This window comes from Sphaeramia orbicularis, chromosome 9, assembly GCF_902148855.1.
Source record: "Sphaeramia orbicularis chromosome 9, fSphaOr1.1, whole genome shotgun sequence".
Taxonomy (NCBI): domain Eukaryota; kingdom Metazoa; phylum Chordata; class Actinopteri; order Kurtiformes; family Apogonidae; genus Sphaeramia; species Sphaeramia orbicularis.
Genome location: NC_043965.1, coordinates 48333588 through 48354593, shown reverse-complemented (window position 1 = coordinate 48354593; position 21006 = coordinate 48333588). Strand labels below are relative to the sequence as shown.

At 38.0% G+C, this 21006-nt stretch overlaps 1 protein-coding gene across 4 annotated transcripts in view; it reads right to left on the bottom strand.

The window, feature by feature from the left end:
* The window catches only part of LOC115425180 (rho guanine nucleotide exchange factor 28-like), a 105405-nt gene that overhangs the window by 27781 nt on the left and 56618 nt on the right, over positions 1-21006 (bottom strand). For 2 of the 4 annotated variants that reach the window (XM_030142558.1, XM_030142560.1), the window contains 6 exons: positions 17570-17681; positions 16464-16506; positions 12068-12157; positions 11378-11501; positions 5420-5564; positions 5090-5145 (listed from right to left, as the gene is read on the bottom strand). In XM_030142558.1, the coding sequence (XP_029998418.1) occupies positions 5090-5145; positions 5420-5564; positions 11378-11501; positions 12068-12157; positions 16464-16506; positions 17570-17681 (570 nt within the window). The remainder of the gene's footprint in view (positions 1-5089; positions 5146-5419; positions 5565-11377; positions 11502-12067; positions 12158-16463; positions 16507-17569; positions 17682-21006) is intronic. The other 2 variants (XM_030142559.1, XM_030142561.1) reach the window with 1 other exon arrangement.

The window sequence follows — 21006 nt, the reverse complement described above, 5'->3', positions numbered from 1 at the left end:
CATTAGTAACGTTACAACAAAAGCAAAGACAGTCCGAGTTACTTTAGAAAATAAATAATAATTGAAAAAGCATGTGTGTGACATTTACACACATTCCGTGAGTTCTTATATCACTAAGTGTTTAAATTTACTGTCCCATTCCAGCTACTTCGCTGCAGTCTGCGTCTGTGTTTTAACAGTTATGGATTCACTTTGTTTTTGTGGTACCATGCGTTCATTTGGCAGCAGAGCAGACAGTGGCAGGAAACACAAAGACATTATTACAGACAGGCTTTGAAGCAGGGATGCTGAAGCCGCACGGCACGTGTCTCAAACCTCAGGGATAAACCAGTAAATGATTTCTGACATGTGGCCGAGTGGACTGTGTCAAAGCTTGGATTCAATGCCTTATGTGGAGTGAGAGATAAGAAAATTAGGCGCTGTAGTGAGAATGTGTTGGTTGATCCCCTTATTCAGTTTACAGTGAAAGCACTGCAAAGCATCCTCAGTGTCTGACTTTTATATGCTTTTATGGACTTTGCAAGTACAATGTTGATGATCATAAAAACTAAATGAGCAAATATTATCTGTTTTACTTCAACGTTTGTTTGCAACACTTTGGATAGAGAATGGTTAATATTTCAACAGCTTATTGTTAAATAATAAATATGCAATTCAAGACAAATTGGAAAAAATAACTATAGTTTTCTATTTCAGTACAATATTGAACAATAAAAACAAGAAATATGACTTATTGCAGGAAAAAAGGTAAGGAAGTCAGTGTTAAACTGATTAGTAGAGTTTCTAGGCTTTTTTCCTTGAGACCCACTATTTTAAAATAACAAACTATCATGACCCAATTCACAATAGACTTCATCTATCAATAATGAGAAGAGAAACTTGTGCATGAATGTCCAAACCATATTTACTACCACTTCCAACTTGAAAAGAGAGATATACACATGTAGGCAGGGTTGGAATTTCTTCCTCTCATCACCAAATCATATTTCAACTAATAACATGTTAGAATGTTAAAACTACTCTTGAAACTCCTTGAGGAGCACTGTCCAAATTAAGTATTACAGATTTGTAAAATAAATGTATTCATGCATTTAGGGCCTGATTTACTAAGATCGCAAATGACAGGTGCAAATGTGCTTGCTCGCGCTAAAAATGCATGCGCTATTCATTTGCATGTCAAGGGTGATGAACTAAGATTGCCTGCACAAATGACAACAGGCACAAAGTCTTGGAGACTGTGCTATTAAAATGAGGATTTTGCATGCGCTACTGGTTGTCGTCATGGAGACAATATGCTGTAATAAAAACTGCTCTGGGATACACCAGTACTCATGAATATGAAATTGTTCTTTTTCCACATGGAGGGGTGAATAGGTATTTCTCTGTTGTTGTTTATCAGTGGTGAAGTGTGGTAGAGCGGGTCATCCAATAACCAAAGTGTTGGCAGTTCGAATCCCGCTCTGTCCATGTGCTGTTGTGTCCTTGGGCAAGACACTTCACCCTCCTTGCCTCCAGTGCTGCTACTCACACTTGTGTATTGGCCGCCACGCTTCCGTCAGTCTGCCCCAGGGCAACTGCGGCTACAAATGTGGTTTACCACCACCAGAGGGAGAATGTAAGTGAATGAATAATGGATCCTCTGTACACGCTTTGAGTATGCATTCATAGAAAAAGCGCTATATAAATCTAATCCATTATTAGGGACCGAGCCGAAAGGTAAGGCCCTCTCACACAGTGAGAGGGCCTTGCCTGCAAGCAAGGCCCTATTGTTATTCGTTCGTTTTTTATTATTATTTTTCCGCCGTCACTTTGACCTGGATTTTGACCCCCTAAACATGCTCAAAAACTCACCAAATTTGGCACACGTCAGGCCTGGCGAAAAATTTGATAAAATGAAAAAAATAATCCCATAGGTGCCAAAATGGGCTCTCTAGCGCCACCTATGTGAAAAAATACGGCAAATGCCCTAGTGGCCAGTAGGAATTTCATAGAGACATGGAACCAGTGCCAAAATGTTGGTTAGACGGTGCTCTAAAAATCATCCACTGACACTGATGACCTATCTCCAACAGGAAGTTCGCAATATGCCTTTCAAAATAAAATTTTCAAAACTAACTCCGATGACACCGTTTGTCGTATTGACTTCTAAATAGCACCAAAAGATATAGTGAACCCTCCTCAGTAAAATGATTTCACACTTTTTCCATAACTGTCTTAGTTTTGTTTTTACAAGCCCGCAAAGTTGCCATGTTTAGAACTCATTTTTCACTTTAAAGTTTTTCCCCACATGTGACATATCTACGCGTTCATGGGACTAACCACAATGCTCACATGCAAAAAAATTTGAGATAGCATGTACGGTTCTTGATTTATAGCAATTTGTTTATTTTCATACTTTTTCTACTTTAGACTGCCATTTGACCCCCTTAACATGCTCCAAAACTCACCAAATTTGCCATGTATTTCATGGCTGGTGAACACTTTGATTCAATATCAAAATTAACCCCTTGGGTGCCAAAATGGACTCTGTAGCGCCACCTATGTACTAAAAAACACACAAAATCTGCCCTAGCGGCCAGTAGGAATGTCACAGAAACATGAAACAAATGCCAAAATGTTGGTCTGATTGAGCCCGACAAATCATACACTGACACTCATGAGCTAACTCCAACAGGAAGTTGGCAATCTGCCTTTGAAAGTTACTCTACGTTTCTCCAATTACTACTTATTTATTTCAGACGTTTGAGAAAAAAGCTATACCTCATTAAATTCCCACAAGTCTGCAGAATCCAAAAGTGAAAGAATTTTTCAGATACGACCTACAGTTATGGAATAATGGCGATTTTTTGAAGACTACGTTTACTGTCACTTTTCACAATGACAAAGCCCCTTTAAAACTCTTCTTGGTGCACACTTGTGAGTGTCTGTCTATAGTGCAGTGGTTCATGTAGCTACCTATTGACCAAGCAGACCCAGGTTCAAAACCCTGGCCATCCAAATTTTTTTTTTTTTTTTTTTTTTTTAAACAGGTTTTACTGCATTATATTGTGGATATTGAAACTTTTGTACACATTCAAAAGTACACGGAGTACATTTTTTCAAAATAAAACCCCAATTAAGAATAATACAAAATGTCTATTACATAACTTCTTTTCATTTTTATGACCAAACGCTCAACTGTTTGTACAATGTTTCTTCATTCAAAAGTACTCTTTCTCACAGACACACATGCTCACACAATAGGGTTTTTCCAAAATAAAAGCCTTAAATAGCCTTAAATGTGACAAATCATCACTTTAATGCTCAATTATTCACACAATTTCAATTCATTTTTATAACTGATTCTTTCTCTCACATACAAAACAAATGCACATACACACAGTAGGGTTTCCAAATTAAAAGTCTCATTTTAAAGGTGATGGTGGTTTCAGCAGAGGGTCGCTGGTGTTCTGTACAGATGTAAGGAGGACGGACACTAAAGGGTGGGAACTGGTATGGGGACGGAGAGGTGTGAGTGGAGCTGAGGTGTGGACGGTCACGGGAGGCGGATCACGGGGGAGGCGGAGCGCCCGGTGCGAGGTCCCGCCCAATGCTGCTTGCAGCTTTAATTATTATTATTATTATTATTATTATTATTATTATTATTATTATTATTATTATTATTAGTGAAATAAATACCTTCTCTCTTTATGTCACTTTGTATGGTAAATTAAAACTTTTAAGCCCTTGGGCATGATTTAAAAAAAAAAAAAAATCCACTTATATAGCCAGTTCAAGAGTCCAGTCACAACACCATGGACAGCGCCGTTTGTGTGTGTGTGAGTGTGTGTGTGTGTGTGTGTGTGTGTGTGTAGCAATAGAAACTGTCCTGTTTGGTGTCCCCTGAGAGAGAGAGAGACATAGAGAGAGAGAGAGAGAGAGAGAGAGAGAGAGAGAGAGAGAGAGAGAAAGCGAGAGTGAGAGAGAGAGAGAGAGAGAGAAAGAGAGAGAGAGACGCACTTCTCAGAAGTCGAGTCCTGGCCTAAAGTGTGTGTGTGGGGGGGGGGCATAAGTCTCAATTTGTATTTATTTTTTTCTTCCGTCATTTCAGAAATGTTGATGTGATCAGAACAGATTCCTTCTCGGCATTGCCTTTGGTTGGGCCTATGCCCCGCCTCCTCGCCACAACAACTGCAGCCAGTTTTGCGTGAAGCTGTGCCAGTTCAAACCTGCCTTTCAGACGCGCTAAATATAGATGCAAAATCAGCCCCCGCAATCAGTTTCAATTTCGAATCACATTGCACGTGCTAAATAAATATTTGCATCTACTCCTCCCAATAATTTTGTGCGTTCTGGCAGAAACGCCCATATTGCATATTCATCGACGAAAACACGCTAAATGGGTTGCATGAGCTATTTTGTCCATTTGAGAGACGCAACCCTCTGTGTGTGCTGTTAATAGATAAGCTTCAACATTTTTTTGCATGTGCAGTCAAGTTTGCGCACGTTTTTACACGAGCAAACCTTTAGTAAATCAGGCCCCTAGTCTGTTTATGCATTTGATGCTACAGCTAAGATGAAGTTACAAATATCTGCTCTCTAGTAAAAGTCTTGATAAATGGATGAGATGGGACATAAGAAGTTGATGTTTTCATCTTTCTACACACTTTGGGCTGAAGGTCCAGGAAAGACATGTACTTGACTCTTCATGTATGAGTCCCACTGCTTCAAAACCCAGTGTCTGTTTGGGTTCGAGTATTCATCTACCTCTTCTCCGCTACCATATTAGTGTTTTTTTAGTATTTAACAATAACGCCCCAGTTACACAAAGGGAAATTTTTCCCCTTTTGTTGTTGTTGTTTGTTTTCTCTAAAAATGTTAGTATTATTCTTCTGTTTCTTTAGGTGTATGTACAAAAACAATACATGACTTTATGCAACAGATAAAAGAAGCTACGATGTTTTGTGCTGAAAATACCCAAATATCTATTTATGAGGTCACAGTAAGCAAAAGATGCCAAACAAAAATTTTGTAAAACTGTTTGAGTGGGTTCTTTCTAAAAGGTACAGTTTGTTCTTGGGCAAATGAGTCATGTAAGGCTGGCTGGTACCTTTCCGCAGACTGCAACAGACTCCCGACAGCCTTTATGGACATTCAGGAAACAGTCTGCAGACAAAGGTTGATGAAATCCCAGTTAATTTCATCTGTTAACTGATAATAAACAACATTACCACATCTCTGGGTTGGGTGGCCAGATGTCTGTCATACAGTTCCTGCTCCTCAGGATACATTTTAACTTCAGACAGAAGAGATCTGGCTTCATGTCTTTGGCTAAAACAAAACCTCAAGGTTGCACGTGCACAGAGATTTACACAAACCCTAAACAGTTGAACCACCACAGGACATAAAACAACAACAGCACTGACAGTGTAGGACTTACTGGAGCACTGCAACAGCTCCTTCCCAGAAATGGACTTTTCACAGGCCACACAGAGAGCAGGACCAGACGGAGACACGGGAGCAAACTGGTGTCCGTTAGCAGCTCCGGACTTCTCCTTTCCCTCCTTCACCTCTTTCCCCTTCACCTGAAAGTCAGGAGATTTGAAGGGTTCACTACTGAACATTCACTTATGCTTGTGTGAGCATATGAAGTTTGTGTTGGAGTCTATTTTCTCATTTGACGTTAACTCTGATTAAAGCCTGTACACTGTAAACAACATTCTATTTGTAAGACTTTAACCTGTTTCCAGTGTTTCATGTTAAACAGTAATCCTGCCCGTTGTAGTGGACAGGCTTAGGTAACATGACAGTACAAATGTGCGTACTGTAGAGATTTGGCGTTGCCCTTTGTACAGTGGGATCTGGCAGTCATTTGACTAACTGCCTTGTAAACCAGTTGTGGTCTTGTCACCAGGACTGTTTTGCATTTTAAAACTAGTAAAACACAAGAATATGGCTTGCATTTGTATTGAAGGTGGAATTACATAATTAGCACATTAGGACACTGCATTTTGTTTTGATGATGTCATTTGCAACTTTAGAGGTTTCATTTTTGCAAGATTTTACATTTTCCTATTTTAAGTTTTCACCTCAAACATTGCCTCATGAGAAACACTTAGTGTTTGTGTGAAAGTTCCAAATAAAAGAAGAAAATAATTAGATATGACAAAATTCATTATGGCATCATTAAAACAGTTCATAGTTGAATTTATCCTATTGTATTGTTACCTCTTTATAAACTGACATTTATTCTAACCTAAATAATAATGGATTAGATTTCTATAGCGCTTTCCAAGGCACCCAAAGCACTTTACATTATTGATCCATAACTCATTCACACTCTGGTGGTAAACTACATTTGTAGCCACAGCTGTCCTGGGGCAGGCTGACTGAAGCACGGCTGCCAATCCACACCAAATCACCCCTCCAACCACCATCAGGTGGGTGAAGTGTCTTGCCCAAGGACACAACAGCACATGACTAGGACAGAGCAGGATTCAAACTGCCAACCCTTTGGTTATTGGACAACCCACTCTACCTCCTGAGCCACAGCGGCCCAAGCAGTAGTGGAACACATCCTAACAGTCGTCAAAGTCGCAGTCAGATACTGTTACACTGTGCTAAAGGAGAACAAAAGCTCAACCACCCCTCCTGATCTCCAGAGATCAAAAAAGTCATTTAAACCTCTTTAATGAATGACTGAAAATATTTTCTGATTGAAAACAGGGAGAAAACTGGAAAAATTGACTTACTCTATCAGAATCCAGAGGGATAAATTTTACCATATTTGGGACAAATGCATTAAATTTGTATCCTCTAGCCGCCCAGAATTTGTATCACTCCTCTAAGAATTTCTTGTTTACAATCTCCCTGTATTCACTCTTTGTGAATGTTTTACTTTTGTATAAAAGTGTAATGTTTAAAGAACCCAGAGGTATTGAAAACAGTGATTGTCTTTTTTTTTTAGTGAGAAGTACCAAAACTGTAAGCACCCAGTTCAGGTTTTTTTTTTTTTTTTTTTTTGACACTGTTGAATGTATAAAATAAGAAAAACAAAAAGGACTCTAATGGATATCATATGTATGAATGTTGATGCAGAGATATCTTGCTTCTTGTCCAATAAAAAAAAAAAAAAAAAAAAAAAAAGAAAACAGGGAGAAAACTGTCTGTCAGAGACCCTTCCCCCTCTTTAGATACAGAGTGTAATGCATCACATTCTGAAACCGGTACAGAGCTAATATATATGATAAGCAAAATTATTTAGACATAAAAAATGGTTGTTTTGTGTTAATAAAGGGATAAAAAAATACAACCATTGATTCTGTTTCTTTGATGTGGAAACAGAGCTGGATGGAGCACCAGATATTTGCTGAAGTTAGCAGCAAATATCAAACATGTATATTTCTATATCTATGACTTACAGACTGTTCCTACTGTAGAGGAGCAGAAGAAACGCATCCAAAACCTCTAGATCAAGCAAAAGGATTTTCCCTGCAAAACCAACTTGAGTCTTCACAGATATCAGTGTGGAAGCTGTTATCATGGACGGAGGCAGATGAGACAACAGCTTAGAAATGTCGTTAGCTAATGTCAACAAACAACCAGCTCCACACACAAAAGTGACTAACACAAACTTTACATAAACACACAAGGATGTATGCATGAATGTTACATACTGAACCTTACAGTTTTACTCGTTAAGATGATGTTTACTGCAGTTAGTTAAAATCTCTCCGTCATGTAAACTACCAAAGAAGAAACATGTTTCTCAGTGGAAAGCAAAGTGAGACATGTGGAGCTCATCTTTTTGCTGTAACACACCTGTTAAAGTCAGTCATCTGCGATAAAGGGGCCTCTGAGAGAGCTTTTCTGTTTACTTTAAGGTCCATGGAGAAGGTTTATCCTTTTGGGGGCATTTGGGGGAACCCTTTGTGAGTGTGCGACAGAGCAATGTTTATTTTCTTATCAAACTTACGAGGAAGTCTAGAAGTGCATGTTTGTTTTCTTTTTCATTCATGTGCATCATACGCTTGCACATATGTGAAAACATGTTCTCCAACACACGCTGCACGTGTTTAGAAGATGGAGGAGGATACAAGGGAATGTGTATTGGTTCCTCAAGCTATGTTGGGGGTCTATGCATTATGTAAGAGAATATTTTCAGTGTTTCCTGTTGCTAAGACCTGAGGAGAGGGAATTTTCTCCCTTGCCAAATAAAGGCACCATGCATGGACAACAGCTCCCTGGTGCAGGAATCCCATCTGAGTGGTGGTAGTAAACCTTTTACTGCACTGTCAATGAAGACCTTCTATAAAAAATGTCAATACTGTGTAGTATGTGAAAGTAAATTCCTAGCACGCAGGAATCATTTTTACTGCATCTAAACATATGTTCACACTGCACTTATATTTATTTATTTTTAATATAAATATGACTAATACCAGATTTCATGTTGTATCAGTGGTCATGACCTTAGCAAGTCAAAAAATGATTATAAAGTCACATGGCGCGTGTGGCCGTAAACAGGGAGGCCACCAAAGTGCAGTACATTTTTGAGCAGTTGATAATGTTAACAAGGTTAAAGAGAAACAAACCCAAATGTTTGACAATTATTTATTATATCCACTGATTACCTCAGTCACAGCTGTCTTCCATGTTTGTATGAAGTGACAGATTGGATCAGACACACAGACACTAGAAGTCTGCTGTGACCAGTTGTTTCACTGTGCTCTGGTCACTGCAGGAGTTACTGTAGCAGTGAAATGCCCATAAAGCATTAACATATGGGTCACATGTGGACTAAGTTGCTTGTTTAAAAAATTATTACACTGCTTTGCTACTGTCATGTATCCTAAATAAGTTCTGAAAAATGTTTGAGTCACGCTAACACAGCCCTGAGTGAAAACATGTTTCTGTACCCTGAAAGGAAGGAGCTGTAGAAACACAGAAAACAGCCTCAGAATTAAAAGTGACACCATCTCAAAGCTACTTTGTCCAACAAACAGCCCAAATCTCTACATTACAAATTTAGTGAATAAAACTTTGCACATTTAAAAAGCTGGAACAATTGAATTTTGGAATCATTACATGACAACAGATAAAAAGTAGTTCTAATCCATGATATTATACTTACCCAGTACACCAGTTTTAATTTCCTGCTTGTATGAATGTTTCATATACCACCATACTGAAACCTTACTGTAATACTTCAGTAAGCATCAAATGATATTATATTGTTCATTGTGGACTTCTCATTTTGTGACAGATTAAACTTTTTTTGTTTTGAAGACTATATTAAAATTTGAGACTTATTTATTATTAGTTTTGTTATTACTGTATTCTGATCATTTAAACTGTAGCTGTTTCTTTAATAGACTATTATCATAGTGTGGCCCAACCAAATGAATCGGTTCCTTTATTTCATAGGACGAATGATGAACTCATGATTGATTTACAAACTTATCATGACAGAAACAAATGTTATAAAATATTGTGATAGTTTCACCTTAGGAATGTGGCTAAGTGTAATACGAAAATATAAGTTAGAAAAGGAACTCCCTTTACTTCAGTGGCCTGCTTATAATAAAAACTTTACCCCAGGTACCCAGGACCTGAGATATAAGCAGTGGATTAATAAAAGGTATAATGGCTCGGTGTGTACTTATGAAGGACGGCCGCTTCAAAAGTTTTCAAGAATTAAAACAGGAGTTTGACTTGGATAATCAAGATCACTTCCGGTACCTACAACTAAGGGACTTTTATAACAAAAAATCCTTCACATCCCACCATTTCCTCGTCACTCCAGGTGTGCCCCAGGGATCTGTACTGGGGCCCCTCCTCTTTATCATCTACCTCCTTCCCCTTGGTAATATTTTCCGGAAATACAATATCAACTTTCACTGCTACGCGGATGACACCCAGCTCTACCTCACCTGCTCTGCTCCCCAGCTCTGGAACTCCTTGCCACCGGACCTCAGAAACATCACTTCACTCCCTGTCTTCAAATCCAGACTCAAAACGCATTTGTTTAGGACCTCTTTCTCTTTGTGAACACAATTGCATTGTCCAGTTTTTTATTTTAACCTGCCTTTTATTTTTTACTCTGCTTTATTGGTTGTTTTATACTCTTCTGTTTTACTGTTTTACTGTACAGTGTCCTTGAGTGCCAAGAAAGGTGCCTATAAATAAAATGTATTATTATTATTATTATTATTATTATTATTATTAATAATAATAAATAAAGTACAATATTGATTCTAATAACAATGAGCTTGTAAAAATGATCACCGGAATATATCATTCTAAAAAATACAAAATTATATCATCTCTTTACAAACATTTAATCGGAAAGAGAGGTTGGAACACTTTGGATGTGAAACAGAAATGGGAAAAAGAACTAGGAATATGTGTCTCAGAGGAGAATTGGATCAATATCTGGAGAACTCAACAGTCAACCACTTCTTCAAGAACATGGAGGGAACATTGCTGGAAAAATATAATTCGATTTTTCATAACTCCTAAAATTACAGCTAAATACATGTCCAGAGTTCAACCTTGTTGGAGAGAATGTGGAGATATCAATGTAAATCATGCATGTCTTTTGGTTATGTCCTAAACTTGCATCATTCTGGGATCATGTATATTCAACAATTGATAAGATACTGGGTTATGCAATTCCTAAAACATGTTTGGTGATGTATTTTGGATGTATTAATGGTAATAATGTAAGAAAATAATGATAGATATTTGTTTAAACTATTACTATGAAACAGCCTGTAAAAAGGCTATTACCAAAAAATGGTGCAGATTAGAACCACCTACAACGAACAACTAGATACAAACTGTGAATGGAATATTTGAGATGAAGATTCTGACCCATAGACTGAGGACTCAAGAAGAACAGTGTCAGGATAAATGGAAGAAATGGACAATTTTCACTTCAGCGTCACACTACTACAAACAATTGTTAGTCACAAGGTTTATTGTAGTTAATGTATCCCATATGTCCCCTATGTTTGTCTTGTTTTGTAATGTACATAAAATAAACAATAAAAAAAAAGTAAATAAAAAATAAAAAATACTGTGATATATAAATGTTAGCACATACTGTCCAGCAGGAATAAAGTTAGATGCAGCAAACAACCAATCATTGCAGTGCATCTTTTCTATTGCCTAAAGATAAAACCAATGTAGCCTGTCTTATTTTTCAGATTTGCTACGAATCTGACTTATTACAAAAAAATCAGGTGTGTATCTGATTTGGCTCCACATATGGAAGTGACTCAAATCAGATTAAACAGGTCAGATTCCATGTGATTTGTGCCGTTGTTAAGACAAAAGAAGAGCTGAGTCATGTATGACTGGTTGGTTGTTGCAGGGTCATTGTGCATTGTCTCACCTTGGTCTTGTTGCGTGTGCTGGACATCCTGCTCTTGAGGAAGCTGAAGGTCCGGCTGACTTTGTACTTCTCTGATTCGACTTTAGAGGGAATTATGTATTTATCCCACTCCTCATCCTCGATTCTGTGTTAGCATGAACATTTGTAGTCAGTAGTCACCACAGTTCATCACATTATTATGTCCGATGGGAGACTAGAGCATTCGAACACAACATGCACCTCCTTTACTGTTGCATTCAGTGTCTTTTAATATTCTAACAGTTGAATTATCTGAGACTTTGGTATCATGCTGAAACAGAAGAATGTTCAGACAATCTTCAGGACCCCTGGTCTACACAACTATTACTCTTAACAACATGCTTGGCATGCCTAGAAGTCACTCTGGACTCTAGTGGATGCTATTTATAGTATGACCTTGACAAGATGCAATTAATATTATGTGAGCTATTTAAAGCTACTCTCTAGGTAAAAGGCTACATGAAGAGAAGAAGAGAAACATGCAATATCACAGTATCACAGTATGAAGAAGTGTAAAATGAAGCTATCTCTAAGTGTTCACTGATGACAGAATATAGCAGCAAATCATCTGTGTGGTTAATGGATGAGTCTGGTATCGGCTGTAGGGTGGGGTTAGAATGGGTTAAGCCACACATGCATGGCTGTGAGGCTGTTTTTCGGGTGAAAACATACTCTTTGAGGAACTCTGTGAGGGTAAGGTGTTGGAGTGATGCGCTGCTCTCCTCCTCTGCTGACTGGGCCCGCTTACGGAAACCCAAAACCCTGCATAGATATAACACAGCTCAGACCAGCTTGTTGTTTTTCATCAAGAGACTATTTGAGAATATTTGTGCCATTAGCAATTACAGCGTGTTGATCCTCAGCATCAGTTACATGATGCACGTTCTACACATGGAGAGTCATGTAAGTGTTTATGGTACACACACTTTTAGTAAGTCATGAAATAAAAATACCAAAAAAGGGCTGGACGATAAAAACGTTTAAAACAGGACGAGGATAAAATTTAAGTAGATATTAATGAGCTGTGACAAGCTCATTAAGTTTGATATGAATAAATCTAAAAAGCTCTTGTAAAAGGCCAATGAGTCTTCAGTTTTTGTTTTTGCGTGAAAGTGAGTAGGTAAATGTTTGCCTCCAAATACATGATTAAATAAAGACTATATAGATCACAGTCATTTATAGACAGGCTGATTCTGTCACTTTAGCTGCTTGTGTTGGAAGAGCTGGGATGTCATGGTGCATTCAAGCGCTTGTTTCAACCTCAAAAATCTACATATGAATGGTCATAAAGACTAAAAATCTTCTAGTAGTCTCATTCTATTCCTTTCTTCTTTCACTATCGCATTGTTAAACACAGTTCTGCTAGACGTTACTATTCACTCAAAAGCACAAATTTCCATATATACCATTTCTTGTCAACAGAAAAGGTTCATTGACCTTGTATTAAAGGAGTGATTTTTAAATGGAATTCTGAACTTCAAAAACATTTCCCTGTGGTCTACATAAACTGTAAATGCTCTGCTTCGGTCTGAAGTCTTCATGAATTCAACTCCACAGGTCCATCTTCAACCCTATTTCTGAGGAATGACACCAGAAAGGTGGTTTTGAGCACTGACCCTTTAAATGCAAATGAGCCACTTCAGGCCGCACCCCCTCCAGGTTGTTGGCTGTGCTGCTCTGCCTTGTTCAACCAACAACTAAACATTTTAGTATGGACTACAACCGCTGCTGCTGACAAACAATTATGGTGTACTCAGAGAAAAGTTCGTAATTAACGTCTTTCATTATAGTTTCAATATCTACAGTGCACTTGAATATGTCACCAAACTGAAAAAACAGCCGTTATGCTCTCTTTATCACTCCCTCTCCGCCACATGAAAGGCTGAACTCTTCACTTTGCTTGTGATTAAATTAAATCACATCGATACCCATTATAAAAAGGAAACTCAATAGACAAAGTCGGTCTGGCAGTAATAGGTCTGCAGCAGAAACTTTAGCAGTGAGCTGGTTCTCACACACAGATGAGGCATAGGACTATCTCCTTTAATTACAAAAGAGTTAATTTTCCACAATTATGGACTGAGAGCAGTTCTCAAAAACAGCAGTTTCATCTTTTTCCTCTAGTAATCTACAGCTTTTGTTATTGCCAAACAACTTACGCTATTAAATGAAATCTATTTTTTGTTCAAAGGCCATATGAGAGTGTAGCAGCAGAGCTAACAGAGCCGTTGTCAAAACATCTGTTTATTGAAACGTCTTCTTCTTTGGTGTCTAATGATAGCTGTCACTCAGTCAGTTTTCAGAGGTTGTGAGGTGTGACAGTGATACTTGCTTTTGGTTCTGCCTCCAAACTGTTAAAATTCAAATCGACACATACAGAATTCAGCCTCATGAGCAGAACAGACCTGTGAGGTTGTACAGTACAGGCCAAAAGTTTGGACACACCTTCTCATTCTTTGCATTTTCTTTATTTTCATGACTATTTACATTGTAGATTCTCACTGAAGGCATCAAAACTATGAATGAACACATGTGGAATTATGTACTTAACAAAAAAGTGTGAAATAACTGAAAACATCTCTTATATTCTAGTTTCTTCAAAGTAGCCACCCTTAGCTCTGATGACTGCTTTGCACACTCTTGCCATTCTCTTGATGAGCTTCAAGAGGTAGTCACCTGAAATGGTTTCCTAACAGTCTTGAAGAAGTTCCCAGAGATGCTTAGCACTTGTTGGCCCTTTTGCCTTCACTCTGCGGTCCAGCTCACCCCAAACCATCTCGATTGGGTTCAGGTCCGGTGACTGTGGAGGCCAGGTCATCTGGCGCAGCACTCCATCACTCTCCTTCTTGGTCAAATATCCCTCACACAGCCTGGAGGTGTGTTTGGGGTCATTGTCCTGTTGAAACATAAATGATGGTCCAACTAAACGCAAACCGGATGGAATGGCATGTCACTGCAGGATGCTGTGGTAGCCATGCTGATTCAGGTTGCCTTCAATCTTGAATAAATCCCCAACAGCGTCACCAGCAAAGCACCCCCACACCATCACACCTCCCCCTCCATGCTTCACGGTGGGAACCAGGCATGTAGCATCCATCCGTTCACCTTTTCTGCGTCGCACAAAGACACGGCGGTTGGATCCAAAGATCTCAAATTTGGACTCATCAGACCAAAGCACAGATTTCCACTGGTCTAATGTCCATTCCTTGGGTTTCTTGGCCCAAATAAATCTCTTCTGTTTGTTGCCTCTCCTGAGCAGTGGTTTCCTAGCAGCTGTTTGACCATGAAGGCCTGATTCACGCAGTCTCCTCTTAACAGTTGTTGTAGAGATGTGTCTGCTGCTAGAGCTCTGTGTGGTATTCATCTGGTCTCTAATCTGAGCTGCTGTTAATTTGCGATTTCTGAGGCTGGTGACTCAGATGAACTTATCTTCAGCATCAGAGGTGACTCTTGGTCTTCCTTTCCTGGGGCGGTCCTCATGTGAGCCAGTTTCGTTGGAGCGCTTGATGGTTTTTGCGACTGCACTTGGGGACACATTCAAAGTTTTTGAAATTTTCTAGACTGACTGACCTTCATTTCTTAAAGTAATGATGGCCACTCGTTTGTCTTTACTTAGCTGATTGGTTCTCGCCATAATATGCATTCTAACAGTTGTCCAATAGGGCTGTCAGCTGTGCATCAACCTGACTTCTGCACAACACAACTGATGGTCCCAACCCCATCAATAAGGCAAGAAATTCCACTAAGTAACCCTGACAAGGCACAGCTATGAAGTGAAAACCATTTCAGGTGACTACCTCTGGAAGCTCATCAAGAGAATGCCAAGGGTGTGCAAGGCAGTCATCAGAGCTAAGGGTGGCTACTTTGAAGAAACTAGAATATAAGAGATGTTTTCAGTTATTTCACACTTTTTTGTTAAGTACATAATTCCACGTGTTCATTCATAGTTTTGATGCCTTCAGTGAGAATCTACAATGTAAATAGTCATGAAAATAAAGACAATGCGAAGAATGAGAAGGTGTGTCCAAACTTTTGGCCTGTACTGTATGTTCTGCCGCGTTCATGAAGAACACATCCACCCATCACACATCCAGGTGGTGTTCTTAACATCTGTGTTTTATTCCTGGCTTGCAGCAGCCAATATAACTCCCAGTTGTTGAATTTGTGCATAGGATATATATTGTGTAAGTGGGCAGTAAATATCCGCACATATTAAAGTTGCTTGTTTGAAAGTCTGGTTTCGACCAGCTCTATATGGAAAGTGTCATGAGGTAACTTTTGTTATGATTTGCCACTATATAAATAAAATTTGACTGATCAGAGATCTGATGGCATACAGGAGTGTTTCCAAAACATGTCGTCTATCGAACATTCCTGATGATATTTTTCTCATATCGCCCAGCCCTTTACTAAAAGCACTGACATTATCTACATTTTGTTAACACTGGATGATATTAAGGTACTGAAATGTTCTGTGAAACAAGTGTCGTACACAGTCTACTATTATTATGATCTAATAATATAAATGTAGTTATCTGATATGATAATCCTTGTGTAGTATGAGTCCTCTGTTAGAAATAGATGTTTATTAGTGACCAAAACGTATTAGCACATGATTAATTTAAGAGGCAGTGAGATGAAGCAGATGATGGACTGAATATGAATTGTGAGATGTGTGAAATTAACACAAAATGATCTAAAATGGTAGGACTGACACAGTAAAGCTGTTGTTAATTCATTACAGCAGTCAAGATGTCTACATACAAACTATAAAGTCAGTATCAGTGTTGTGGTCTTGAAATGAGCTCAGTGTGTCTGAAGCCTGGGGTTGATGAAAGCCTTCAGATTTGCTGTTTACTCAGGGTTATTTTGAGGTTGCAATCAGAGCGTATTCTGGCCCCGGCCTTGCAACAGGAAGTCTGTCACATCCTGCCCACTCAGACCCCGACCACAGGTTTAACACTGAAGACACACACATGCACACAGGTCTCTGAAGGCCGGTCAACAGCGATGCCTAAAAAGACAGGAAGTTAACATCTGAGTGAGAGTTGAGAGCCACTGCTTTTACCTTTTCTCTCTGGGAGTCTCAGTCAGGCTGAAGGCTCTCTGCTCTGAAAAGTAGAGTAAAAGGGAAAAGCAAATGAGAACGCCAAACAGAGAGATGTATTTAAAGTGTAGGGCTTCATTAGATAGTCTCCTTCAATCAGTCATATGTTTGATGAAAAACCATCATTTCCAATCGAAAATGAGTCCGAAGTAAAACACAAAAATCAGTGATCCAAAAATTGTACAGAGAAAGAACAAACACAGAATAAAAGGTCTGCGTTGAAAAACCAGATGACAAGGAAGATGGAAAATTAAAACCAAGAGGGAGACAAACCATGTGCCCAAATGGAAGCAAAACAAAGCCCCCGGAGTAAAAACAACTGCTTCCCTCAAAAAAATGAAGCCTTTTTATACACAGAGTTTTTCCAAAGCCTCTGGATATTTCAAAAATCTGTCATTAGACCTCAATTTGTCAATAATTATAAGTATTTTGGATGAATAATGCATTCTAGACAATAAGTCCTTGGCGTGAAGCTTTGGAGAAAGTCTGCTTTTGATCAGTTGGATATCCAAAATAATAATTAATGTGTTCTTTACTAGGACAGTGGTTTGTGAATCCCCAATTACAAATGTCAGACTCACCACGAAATCTAAATACAACCACAGAAACAAAGCTGCACAATGTGGGCTACAATGAGAAACGTTTATTTCACAAGATGAAAATATCAAGAAAAAGATCTAAATAAATCTTTATGTTTTGTTCTCCATCTAGTACACATCATGTGCAGCTCTTGATGAAAACCACGATCCCCCAACAGCACAACAGGAGGTATTAACCAGACCATAGTGTCTCAGTTTCTGGTTGGTTCTACATTCGTACTTACTAACTTGGTTGAGACGAGACAGGGATTTAGAAAGAGACAAAGCCTGAAGTAGAGAACGACCGCTGCTGCTGCACATACCATCTATACAGGATGAAGCACAACAAACTGCATACACAACATGTAGACTTTATGTTGTAAAGGATGCTGATTTATGAAGGCTGTCTCGTCTTCTTGCCCCTGTTAGACATGTAGCAAATGTGTCAATTCACCTGGTCAAAGGTCATCAGGGTCAGAGTTCACTCACCTTCAGCGAGGTCAGTGATGGCTGCGTCTCTGTTTAGCAGCGGCCGTGACGGCTTGGCCTTGGGGGAGGAGTAGGAGTAGGAGCGCAGGCGGACCTCTGCTTCCTCTGGGCTCTGGGTCGGAGGAGTTTACAGGTTCAGTCAGACAAACAGGCAACTTGGAGAGTGTCATTATGGTGCAGAGCCTATAGAGATCCTCAATATGTCGGTGCATTCAATCCAAGTTTATTTACAAAAACTGAAATTAACCCATAAGACCTAAAAGTTCGCCAGCAACCAAAATGTTTAACCCTTTCATGCATTAATTATGAGAACCTTAGTTAAGATTTTTTTCTTGAGTGTTTTTATTCCTCCATAGGCATGAAAAAAACTATGTGATCAAGTTGTTTTTTTTCATGGAGTTTCAAAAATGTCCATGCATTTAATTTTTGAAGTAAAGAAACATGTTTAAAACTCAATATCAGAAATTGATATTAAAACATTGAAATAAAATCTGATATTTTCTCACATTTTAACATATTCTAATGCTAATTATTACTCTTTTCATGGAGATAATATGAAAAAAAAACCCTAAAAAAAAAACCTTTTTGACAATTGATTTACACTCAAACATGTTACTGCAGATCAGGTTTATCAAGAACAGCAAAGTTACAATAATGGTATGAATTACAGTGTATGGGATGGTGCATAAGCGTCCCCTGTGTTGGCTGATGTGGAACTAAAACAATAAAACCCATGAATACATAAGAGAACGGCTGTAGAATACCCACTGTAGTGACCACTATGCATGAAAGGGTTAATACCTGTTGGTCCACTAATCCTATCAATCCATGTAAATACCTCTGGTCTACAAGTGAAATGCTTCCAGAATAAAAGTAGTTAAACTTTATCAAATTTGAGTCACTAATAAAAAAAAATTCACTTGGTTGGTTGTAGTTTCTATGATACAGTCTTGGGCCAAAATGTGAAATTCTGAGAATTAATGAGAGAATGGGTTTTATACGAAAAGAATATTGGCGTCAGAGCTACCAGATCTACTTCAAAACACTGTCTGCACATGACAATACATTCACGTTACAGGTTCTGTCTAGTAGAACAGTTATAAATCTATTGTATAAATGTGGATAAACCAACATATATGTGGAATAACACATCGTCATATATGTTGAAAACATGAGCTAACCAGTACTTTGGTCATTTGTTTTCTGATTCATCTTATTAAAGAATGTAATATTTAGCACATTTAATGTCTGAAGCAGATATTTTCTAAGAAACTGTAGAACAGTGTAATTGGTGTAAAATGCAGTTTGTCATCTTTTCATGGTCATCAGATATGACCCATTTGGACGTTCAGAGGCTCCGTAGTTACCCTGGAAACACTGTCATCAAAACCCATGGAGTTGGATCAATGACAGCGGATGGACACACTTGGTTTATGTTCAGGTAATGATATATTTTGCCAAAAAAAGTCACATTTTCTTCAGTTTTCTCTGTTTTGATGTAATAACCTTTGAATTTACTCTGAGCTTTAATGAACATCTACATAATCAGTGAGTTAAATGTAGGGAAATACCTGATTAACACTGAAAAATGCAAAATGCAGAGGATAATTTTATAATAAATGGTGATAAATCACTTTGGGAAAGAAAAAAAAAAAACATTTAGAAGTTATGACAAAAATAGTTGTGGGTCTTTAAGGGTTAAATATAGTTTGATTAATGTGTAGATGCTTGCTGACCCAAATGCTTAATCCAAGTCTATACAGAAATTTTCATTCCTTCCTCTATCTGTGCTTTATTAATTAGAAAGTCCTCCCCTATGTCAAAGAACAATGTCTGAGCTGCCACCACACACTGAAAATAACACATTTTTTTTATGTACTATTGCCTTTTGTATGGATTTAGTCATTTTAATACCATACTATACTTCCACATGTGCATATGTGGAGATAGGTCTGGAGATGCAACACCAGGCAGGACCTAAGTATGACACAGGGGAGAAACCTGTTCACCTAACTGTATTATGTGTTTATGTAAATCATATTATATTTGTTCATAACAATATAAAGCCAGAAACCTAATTATTTAATAAAAAGTATCAGGCATATTATAGTAGATAGTAGAGATATGCTTAGACTAGGAAGATTATTAGTTATTAATTATTTAAGGAGAAGGGGTGGGAGTTGATAAGTTATGCTTCTTCTCATTCCTTTTCAAATATGCATTTTATGTCTTATGTTTAAGTGTTTTGTTTATTTATTTTCTTCTGTTTTGACATTCATATTTGAAATAAATACATCAATCAATAATTTGTGTTCCTTAAGAAAATAGTGCACTGTTTTCTGGGTAGCCAAAGAGTTGGATGGTTAGTTTTCACATGCCAGCTCTAAAGAGAAGCTCTAAACCCCTTATGTGAGAAAAGGCTGTTTGTTCAATTAATGGCGTGATATGGCCAAATAACAGAAGATAAAAAACTGAATTAAAATATTAAAAACTGGTAACTGTACAGTACGTAAAAACATCTTTGCTTTCCTTTCACTGCCACATTTGACAGTTTGTCCACTTTTCCCTTTCAGCTCTAGAAGCATTTCCTTACAGTCAGGACCTTGACAGACATTCAACATCATTACACTCAAGTGGGTTGAGTCTATCCTTAATCTGCCCATGTCGATGAAGCAGTCACATTAAACCTCGTCACATGTCAGTTTACAGTTAATACTGGATCTCATTTTACGTTGGAGTTTAAAGTTTTAATGCAACAGAATTCAATCTAATGCAGATTTAGTGTAAAACGTTCTGATGTTTAATATGACACTGGGTTTACAGTTAAGTTCAAGATGATTTAATGTTAAACATGATAGTGTTCAAAAATGAATCTCTGATGGTTGTTTTTCACTGACAGATAATGTAAATGTATATGTGTGTGTATTGGAGGAACTGCACTAAAATATAGATGAACTACACAGTTGAAAAAGCTCATTATGTATGTTTGGTTTTATACATAATTTATATTTTCATTTGCGTCAAACAGTTTTTATTCTGTATTATTTGGTTTCTCTACATGCTTGACATCATGATTTTTCATTTATTCATTCTTTCATTCATTAATAAATGAATAAGCTGGGCATCCAGTTGGTTTATCAGATGAGGACAGAGCTGGCCTACATTGACCTGCTTATCATTCCAAAAGATCCTGAAGTTACAAATACAGCTATGATTTCACTTCTTCTGTTTGAGCATCATACTACTGCAAAAAATAGTCTTTTAATAATATGTTATTAAATACTGTATTGGACTGTATCGTGCTTCTCCTGCAGTCTAATCACTTGTCATATTCAGGACTGAACAACACTAACCAATGATAATAATACAGAGGGAGCGTTTACGTGGTTGATCTGAGTAACCAGGAGGTTTTCTAATTGTGATTTATCTGCATATAG